This window comes from Limulus polyphemus, unplaced genomic scaffold (assembly GCF_000517525.1).
Source record: "Limulus polyphemus unplaced genomic scaffold, Limulus_polyphemus-2.1.2 Scaffold2325, whole genome shotgun sequence".
Taxonomy (NCBI): domain Eukaryota; kingdom Metazoa; phylum Arthropoda; class Merostomata; order Xiphosura; family Limulidae; genus Limulus; species Limulus polyphemus.
This window is the reverse complement of record NW_013667935.1, coordinates 102,926-113,617: the sequence shown is the minus strand read 5'-3', so window position 1 is coordinate 113,617 and position 10,692 is coordinate 102,926. Positions and strand designations below refer to the sequence as shown.

The window sequence follows — 10,692 nt, the reverse complement described above, 5'->3', positions numbered from 1 at the left end:
AGTAGCACCCACTTATGTTTTTTTGACAATAAACTCACTTTCGAAATATTTTGAAAGTTTTTTAATTAATTTTTCTGTGTATATTTAACAAACTCATTTCATGGTCAACAACACTGAAACTGTCAAAATCCTCCAGAGTTGTAGACAAAATCATCAAAAAACTAAAATTCTTCAATAAATTACTTCATATATTAAGCAATAGGTATAGGCTGGAAACCCTCATTAAAAAACCTACACAAAGGCTATAAAAACTGCTGTCTGTGCACAGCCGTCCCTAATTTCAAACTGACAGACTATAGGAAAGGCAGCTAATCAATAACACCCACCAACTCTTAAGGCTATTCTTGTTTGATCAAATAATGGAATTTCTGACTATTACTCTTATAATGCACCCACAACCTCAAACTGTGGAGTGCATTTTTGTGGCAATGGGTAGTCAATCCTAAATCCTCAAATTCATAGTTATGGCCACATCTCACCCATGCATGGCAAGAAAAATACATACTTTGGAATCTAAATATGATTATATTTACTTTATCCTGCTAATTTCGTTATTATAAAATAATTATAATAATGTTTTGTCAAGAAATATACAGGTGAAAATTAAATAGCTTTACATAGGCTTAGTTTATCATGGCCAGATGAATGCAGTCAGCCTTGAGGGCAAAATTGCACCACTGAATGAAAATAATTTATTTAAAATAAACTTGCAGTTGTTTCCCCACATATTAACAAAATTAAATACTTCATGGTTAAAATTATTTAATAAAAAGTTTCATTTATTAAATTGATTTTATATAAAATTGTTTTGTTAAATCATCGCAAATTTGAATTTTTGGTTTATTTCACCAAGCTCCCAACAAAATCTTTAGTGCTTGTGAATTTTCCTGATCATGATATGGCACTTATAGTCATTACAAGTTAGAAAAAATATGACAATAATTTGTTTTTTAACTTAAGTGCAAGTGCAGATTAATTAGTTTTGAGCAAAAAACTGTTTGTCAACTCAGTTGTCACTGTGTGATGTTAATGCCTACACCTCAGCTTAAGGAAGACGTCATAAGCTACTGATCTAAACATGTAACGAAACCTCTACCATTCTTTTCAACTGTAAAAGCTGACAGGACTTCTAGTTCAGCTGAAATCAGAATAAAGTGATAAAAGATTGTGTTGGTGAAACATATTGCTACAGAAAAAAAATGACATGATTCTTCAGGTGATTACCCGAGTCTTATAGATATCAAAATGGACTGATCACATGATTCTTCAGGTGATTACCTGAGTCTTATAGATATCAAGTTATACTTGCATCATTCTTAGTCACTAAGCAACAGGCATGATAAGGATTTTCCATTTGAGCAAAGTATAATGTATAGTTGTCAAATGTTGTTTCTGTAGAATTGTGAAAAATGTAGAAAACTAGAATCTACAGCTTGTATACCAAAAGTTAAAGGAGGATTACAAACTTGACACTTTTGGAAGCTAAGAATGAGGTCATACCAGATTTTCAATCTGAATCAGATGTAAATGTGATTATAAAATCTCGATTAATTTTTTTGAGTTTCGAGAGCACTTATGATAAAGCTCTTTGAAATTCTTTCTTATAGTTGACCACCCACGAACAGGTGAGCGAACTGTTTAGCAACACAACCTGGACAGGAACAAATCCACCACTAGATGAAGCCATCATTATCAGCCATTGGTCAACAACACAGTCCAATATCTATGTGAATCTTGTCATCTACATTATTGTCACAGTAAGTACCTTTTTATTCTTATACATGTATATTTAAATGAATTATAATCAGGATGTTCAAATGAACAAAATTAAATTTGCATGCAGATAAAAAAAAGAATATAAGGTAAAACAGTATAAAATGTAGCATGAAAATTATAACTGTTGTGTACATTTGTAACAAAATCTAATACATTTTAAAAAAAGTTTTTTGAAGAAAAACAATGTTGTAATTAAATTTTTTCATGAAAGTATGTATAACTTATAAAAAATGTTATATATCCTTTTTACTGTTTAATATTTTAGCTGATATTTCAAACATAAACTATATTTTCACCATTTGGATTTACTTGTTTAACTCTATGAAACATGCATGCATCAATCAACACGTTTTGTATGTTTTTTTTTTTGTATTATGTTGTGAAAATAAACTACTAGATGAAATTGTATGAAACTTCAAAACTACTTTCTACAGATTATGTAGCTTCTGCTAATAAAATATCTTGTTTTTATATGTGATATCTTTATAGAATCTACAGCTTTGAAATTGGAAAAGATTTCATTGCGATGTTTTTTAAGATAGTACAATAATTGTTTGCTTCTGCTGTAGATTTTAATTACTAATTTGTGTATCTTTCTACTTTCCTTTAAAGTTTTTATTTTATAAAACCAAATTTTATCTTTGTTTTGAATTGAATAACAATGCACATGCTTTCACCGTGTTTATGATCACTGGTGTGCAAAAAAAATATTTTTTTATCAGACCCAAATTATAAGCAAGCCAACTTTTAAATTAGAAGGTTTCATTTAATATATGTAGTAAGTTTTAAACTTATTTGACATCCGTGTATATATTTCTACATATTTTTGGTGATTTTCTTTACCTATTTAAGAAGTTATTTAGGCTGATAAGGTCTAATTCAAATGAGGCCTAACACAGTGGCTTTGCCAGAGAATTGAAACTTGACACGATCAAGTGCAAAAAAACATTTTTCTACCATACTTAAACATTCAAATGAAGTATAAAATAATAAAGCAAGCTTTTCTTAAGCTTTGAAAGATAAATCAGGATTGTAATTTCAGTCCATTTTGATATCTATAAGACTCGGGTAATGACCTGAAGAATCATGTAAAAGTATCATAGCAAGTGTTTGCAAATGGGAAAGTATCATAGCAAGTCAGAGACTAATGGTGTATAGTGTGGAAAAGTATGATAGCAACTCTGACATTTAGCTTTTGGAAGTGTATGAGGGAGAATAGATGTAGAATAATAACTTTAAATAGCATGTTGTGGCTTAAAGAACTAGCAGTAATAGATGTATAATTCCATATGCTACCTTGTGTACTTATGATAGCATATTATTTTCTGTTATGTTACACTAACATTAACAAACATATACTATATAAATGATGAAACATCTACAGTATATAATGTGTATTGTGGCATAACTTGGTCGGTATTATTATTTGAAATTAAACATGAAAAGCCACTTAACTGCACTGCATAGTCATAAATAAGGCAGAATATACATTTGTTACCTATGGTTTCGACAGGATAGAACAACATATAGAGCTCTTATGAAGCAGGTGAGTTTGAGTGTGATGTTTGCGTTCTGAAATCTTGACGGAAGAGGGTTTACAATGGAGGATTGGTTATAAATGCATGAAGTTTTAAGTATAAGTTGACCTGGTTTTTGCATCAGTGCATGCAGTATATTATGTCTGATATGCATGTTTTATAGTTTGTATTTGTAGTTAAAGAACACTTTTGATATTTTGAAAGTGAGAATGCAAATGTCTTAATTTTAGAAGTTAAGTAAAAAATTCAATTGAAATGTAGTTTGCTACTTTATTCCACCATTACTGTTATCATTAGACATTTGGCAAGATATTCAATAATTAAACTAGTTTGTGTGTATAAACTACATATTTTACTTTAAAAAACCTTTACATATTATTGGTTTGAAAACAGTTACTTTTTCTATGTTTATGAACCATTATTGTTATTTATTTAGTTTGGGCATGATATTGCATTGTTAGATTCTAATAGTAATAATATGGGTACGTTTATCATCTCTCATGTTGTTTTTGATGTATTGTTGTATACATTTCAGTTTGTTCTATAGTTTATTTTTTGTCTCTGACTTTAGAATAGTAATTTGTGCAAAACTTTGCTTAAAATCAATATTTATTATAAAGTAGGCTGTTTAAGGCATTGCTGCCTCTCCCAGAGTAGACTACTTGTGACTGTTTTTTCTGGCAGTATGTTGAAGAGCATTATTAGGGAGAAAGTTGTTTCATGCTTTGTCTTCTCTCCCATCGTGTTAAAGATTACGAACAAGTAGACTACTTTAAACTGTATTTTCTTACAGCATGTTAAAGAGCATTATTAGAAAGTAAGTTGTTTAAGGCTTCGTTTTCTTTCCCAGCATGTTAACAATTTCTAGAGAGACTGCTGTTTCAAACCTTGTTGGCTGATTTCAAAACAATTATTATTAAAGTAAGAAATATCTCAGACTTGACAGCCTGCACAAAAATTAGTAAATATTTTTTTAAAGTCTTCCAATGATTGACAAACATAAAAGGAGTGAAGTGCATATCTTTTACATGTATTTCTTGAATATAGTTGTAAATTTATAGTAAAATATACCTCTACATGGATAAAGAGTGAGTTTCAGTCCAGCAGTGGTAAAACTCTCAATTTGAATATGTGGATACACTCCCCTGACTTTCCTTTCACATAATCCTGTGTTACCCTGGTGCACTAAGTTTTAAAGATGTTAGGCATTTATTTATTCTGTCAGATATGCAATTTATTTGCATAAAATGACTGTTTGAATTAAATATTCAAAACTGAATTAAACATATGCTCTTTATGTCTATGTGTAGGTTAAGAAAAAATAATATTGTACGTGTAATCAGTAACTATTTTTCATTTCTGATACATATATACTAAAATGGATTTAAATTGCATCAAAAAGAAGCTGTAATCTGTATAAAATCAAGTATTTTCAGTTGTTTATGTTTGTAAATATATACTTTGCTTGTTATAGAAGCCTTCGTTATTTCTTACGATGTGTGGATCTCCTATTAACTCAAGTTATTTGGCTGTTTTGACTTGTTTGTGTCTTGCTCTTTCATATGAATACTACTAATCTGACTTGCTGGGTTTATCTGGTATAGTTTATGCATGATAATTGTTTTTTTCAGCTAAAATATTTATTAGTGCATAAGAGTGTGCATGAAAACAAGGTTTTATTAACTATATTGATGATGCATTTTTCATTATTGTTATAAATATTAAGTAAAAGAAAAATTCTTGACTTTACATAAGAACAAAGAGATTTATCAAATGTGTTTAATTTCATTATGCGGTTTAAATCTTCCATATAAAGCTTAGTCGAAATTATAAAAGATATAAATAAATTCACTCTTTAAAATTTCAGTAATTTAATCCTGCATTATGTTTAAGTTTTTATAAGTATTCTCTTTTTTTTAACTCGTGACAAAGAATTAATTTTGTTTTTAACTTTTTTAGGTTATATCATGTATTAAGTTTCAATACATTTGCCCTTTGTCATGTATACGTGTATTAACCTTCTACATGATATTTTATACAGACAAATGTCATGCATCACTGGAATATTTCCCTTATAGCTGTTTGAAATTTGTACTGTTGATATCACAACACAATGTTAGAACAGGATTCTTTCTATGCATACTTGTAAGGTTAATTGTATTCTAATGAATTATTGTAACAAAAGAAAAAAAAAGGAGGCAGTTAGCAAAACAAAAGATATCATAGGAAATCATGAATCAATCACGGTGGTGCATGATTTTAGCCTTACACTGTTCAGAAGTATATATATTAATAAATTAATATATATATATATATATTTTTTTAATTTAATTTGAAAACAACACATGTATTGTAATTGTAGTAGTTGTAGTTAAAAAAACAAAATTTTGTTACTTCAGCTGGGTCTTAGTTTCTTTATCCATGTAACTGATTTGCTTTAGATTACTTGTACATGTAACTAATACAGTGTATGGAGAATACACGTTTTGTATTGATTTTAATTTTTTTTCTCTCTTAAAAACCACCTCTGAACTTAGTACTCTTTGTACATTTGTAAATAAACATTTAGAAAATTGTAGACTTTGTTTTCAGAATGAATCCAGAACGAGTGAAATGTTGGCTGCTGCATGTGCCGTTGGCGTAGCTTGTAGTTTTGCTGCTCCCATTGGTGGTAGGTAAACTTGTCTTGTTTTACTATGTTTACTGAATCAGGTGTGGCCTAGTGGTTAGATTGTGGATCTAAGTGTCCATTGTTTGTGTTCCATTGTCACATATACAGAGAAATAAGTCATACTCTACACTTTAATATTTGGGTGCTTACAATTAAAGAGTGTCAAGTTCAATCCCGTGTAGGCCTAACTAAACAACTTGCAAATGTTTTTAATTAGGAAAAATATGTGTTTTCTTTACAAATGTATTTTGTTTCCACGGGCACCTCAAAGCTAAAGATTGTTATTATTTTACCTCTAGGAGTGTTGTTCAGTATAGAAGTTACTTCTGTTTTCTTTGCTGTGCGGAACTATTGGAGAGGATTTTTTGCTGCTTGTTGTGGAGCCATGGTGTGGAGATTACTTGCTGTGTGGTTTAAAGATGAAGGTAAAAAGTCTCTTGTGTGTATATTAATATGAGATTTATGGACAGTTTTGTTATTTTTTCTTTTGTTTATATACATGCATCTTCTTTTTTTCACCAATTTTATTGAGATTTGTCTAGTTAGGCCTATACATTTAAACTAAATTGACATATTTCAAATACAGTGTGTAAAAGCTGTAACAACACATTTTTACAATTTATTTTTATTTTCACTGGAGTAATGTTAATTACTTACTTGGAATTTTAAATTATTTTTGTACCAAGGTCAGTTGCCAGTCATTTGGAGTTTTACCATGCATGTATATTTTTCTTTGTTGCATATATATATATATATATATAAATAACTTGTTTACTTTATAAATAGACCAAATATTTTAACATTGTGTATAATTAGATTTAATGGTTTTCACAAGATAAAGAAGTGGAGAGTGATATTCAGAGTACATCTAGTTTTTGGGTTCATTTTAATTATTTTTTATCTGAATAGGAAAGTGTGAACTGAAACTGATAATTCATATCATTATATATCATAAATGTTACTATATGCCAGTGAATAGTGTTACTCATAATATTTTTTTTTAATGTTCCTGAAACAGAAACAATAACAGCACTATTTAAAACAAACTTTAGAGTGGATTTTCCTTTTGATCCTCAAGAACTAGTGGCCTTTGCTATGATTGGGTAAGGTTATATGAGACATATATTGAAATGATATATATATACATATATATCTGTGTGTGTGTGTTACCTAAATTTAAAATACATAATTTTATAACATTTTCTGACTGAGATTTATGTAGAAAATTAAATAATGTGCTGAGGATTACTGAATTAAAATTCAATAGTTTAATAACATTTTATATGGAGTAACATTTAAAATAATGGTTGGAGACGGCTTGAATGGGTAATGAAGAAAACTTTATAATAAGTTTAACATAACAGCAAATTTACAACGTTTCCAATTTTCTTCCTGTTTCTCCGATGTAGAATTCTGGGCAGTTATGTTAAACTTATATTAAAGTTTTTCTTCATTACCCATTCAAGCCATCTCCAACCATTATTAGTCTCAAAGTGGGTTCCTTGTCATTGAATTTTAACATTTAAAATGTTACACTGACTGTACTCAGTGACCTCATTTATAAATTATAAAATAAACATGTTTAAAAGATGCATCATTGAAAATACTACTAATAAATATCAAACTTCTATTTAGTGAGTGTTCACTAAATAATTTTATTAAGTTTGCCTAATACTCTTGCCATAAGTATCAAACAAGGTGTAGAATGACTGATCGAAATATGAAGTTCAAGAGTTTCTTTCCTTTGTGGAAATCACTTTGAACTTGTATTTATAGTAGAAGCAACCAAGTATAAGTTGAAATCAATAATATCTGTGATTATAGATTAACATAGGAACTTGTTGGATTTTTACAGTACTTAAACTAGGTGGACAGAACTAACAGATTCTAGCCAATTTTTTTTTCTTCTCAAACCATATTTTGGTCATGGAAAGAGCAGCTAAGTAAATATGGAAATAATAAAAATGGATTAATGATTTTTATTGTTTTAGAGGAAAATTTATAAATTGTTAAATTAGGCTTAGCAACTTGAAAAAGCTGAAAACTTGAAACTGGTTTCATAGGTATATGAATATAAGAATCACTTTGTATAGAAGTTTGTGAATTCTTGGGGAATATTTAACTGTTTTTAATGTACTATTTTACATGTATATTCACAAAAAAAACCCTTAATGATTCTGGGAAAGCCTGTAGAACGTCTAAAATATAGCTAAGTTAATCAGAAACATACAGAGGTATTTCATTAAGCTACCATACTTTTTAGGCAAACCTGTATATGAGAAATAAGAAATACAGCATGAGTAAACTGGTAAAGTGGTGCAGAAGTTTGTGTTTAGATTTTTTCTCCATATTTTCTTTATTTGATATCATTAAAAAGTGTTGAAATATATGTTTTTTCAATAAAGTATCTGTAGATATTTTAATGACTAACACATTCAGATTTAAAATGCACAAAAAACAGACTTGGCCAGTTATCTTAAGTACCCAAAATAATTAATGTGTTTTATTCATATCTCATTTAATGTGTGCAACATGAAAGATCAAGCATAAAATAGCTATCTAATTATTTAGTCAAGACAATTTAATATTTGTTTTGTATCTTTTAGAGTATTCTGTGGTTTTGCTGGAGCATTTTTTGTCTGGTTTCACCGAAGAATTGTTGAATTTAACAGAAAACACAAAAAACTGAATACTTTCTTGCAAAAAAAGTGAGTACTATGCATATACTTAAGAAATTTTCTGAGTATTTATTTTTAATTGAAATTTAGTTTATTTAATTTACTTTGATCTTGTAATTAATAGTTTTGTTTGTTTAAACCACTTGACTCATTTTCCAAAACCATACAAAGCTAAAATAAATGACTAACTTTGGAAAATTTTATATGACATTTAAATGTGTGGAAATTTATTACTTTACTTTAATAGCATTGAAATGTAAACTATAAGAATAATATGTTTGAAACTTTGTAGAATGGACGTCATCCTCTACACTTGTGTCTGTACAACAGGCAGTTGCTGTTCATTCTACAAAGTTTCATCATGAATACTCTGCCTAAACAATCTATCAAAGAAGAATATATTTATCGAAAACATCGTTCTGTCTGTTTAGGTGTAAAAAAGATCTGCTAAAGAAGAGCAAAAAAGAAAGTTCCTGATATTTTGATCTTGAATATTCTATTCCTCATATATTTACTTTATAAACACCACAAATTCTTACTTTTTGCTTCTGGTGGGTCAGTGATATGTCTGAGGGTTTATAACACTAAAAGTGAGGTTTTGATACCTGTGGTGGGAACTGCACAAATAGACCATTGTGTAACTTTATGCTTAAGAACAAACAAACAAACATCCTACTTTTTAATTGTGTCACTAAAATTGTTAAGTGTTTATTGAAACATCTTGGAGTTAGTGTACCAAAAGAAGCCTTTCCAGTAATTACAAATGAATTTATTTTCTTAATGAACTATTCTGTTTTTTATTTACTTTTTATATTATTATCTGTTTAGTTTTTCTTTCTCAGTTTTTACATACATACTTTATGTGATGAAAATGTGACTTTCATTGTTGGTTTGTTTAATCAACTTTCATTGTTGGTTTGTTTAATCAACTTTTATTATTCATATGAAAATTTCAGCCGCTTTATTTACCCAGCCATTGTAACAACAGTGATAGCAACACTAACATTCCCTCTGGGACTTGGAAAGTTTATGGCATCAGAGGTAAGAGGCTCAGTCTTTATTTTATATCTTTAATAATTATAATATTATAATATATTTATGACTTTATAATATTATAATAACTTTCTCAATGTAATTTGTTTATGAAAGTGTTACATTACAAGATTGACATGCGTGACAAGTTAGTGGACTGACTTGGGTAATAGTTATTTCTGTTGTATGTGAGTATCCAATCGGGAAGACGTTTGTAAGCAATTATTTCATACAATGTATCAAAGCATTTTTATATTTGGAAATTTTACAAATCAGTAAATCAATTTAACTCAGTAATTGTTATATAAAATTTAAATTTTCTTAGGATTGAATTTTGATCAGCAGTGTTGATTTTTTAAAACTTAAATGACTGAATATGGAGGAGCATTACATACTATAAACTAGGCATCACGTGTGAATTAAAATGAACTCATACAGATATATATACCAATGAAAAGAAAATTCTACAAAGGTTTTAGCTGGTTTTTTCATTTATACTTTTGTCATTATTATTATTATTATTATTTTAAGTTTAATTTCATATATTACTTTTTCATCAATACTGTTAGTGAAAAATATTCAAGTTAAAGTATCTGGTTATCACACCGAAAATTGGATTATGATAATAGAACAAGGGGTTCATCAGCATGTGTCCAGTGAAACATCTTAGTGAAGACAAAAACATACCAGTGATGGTTATCTAAACCTTTAATACAGAAAATATGTACAGTAATTGTTAAATAAAAAAGTTTAGTAAAACATTTTATACAACCTGTTGAAAAGAAAAACAGTTACATTATGTTACATCACAATCTCATTTTCGTTCTGTCAGATATGTAATATGAAACTTAAAAAACTGTAAACAAGGAAACCAATTACCATATGTATTTGTAGAAATCTCCATTTCTCTGTACATGCAAATTGACTGATCACGTGATCCTTCAGGTGATTACCCGAGTCTTATAGATATCAAAATTGACTGATGACATTTACAAAC

The 10,692-nt window shown here is 28.7% G+C and overlaps 1 protein-coding gene across 1 annotated transcript in view; it reads left to right on the top strand.

Annotated features, from left to right (window-relative positions):
* Positions 1-10,692, top strand: part of LOC106466619 (chloride channel protein 2-like) — a 48,207-nt gene that overhangs the window by 13,141 nt on the left and 24,374 nt on the right. The window contains exons 7-11 of the mRNA XM_022394659.1: positions 5,907-5,985; positions 6,285-6,410; positions 7,004-7,088; positions 8,592-8,693; positions 9,620-9,704. Coding sequence (XP_022250367.1) covers positions 5,907-5,985; positions 6,285-6,410; positions 7,004-7,088; positions 8,592-8,693; positions 9,620-9,704 — 477 coding nt within the window. The remainder of the gene's footprint in view (positions 1-5,906; positions 5,986-6,284; positions 6,411-7,003; positions 7,089-8,591; positions 8,694-9,619; positions 9,705-10,692) is intronic.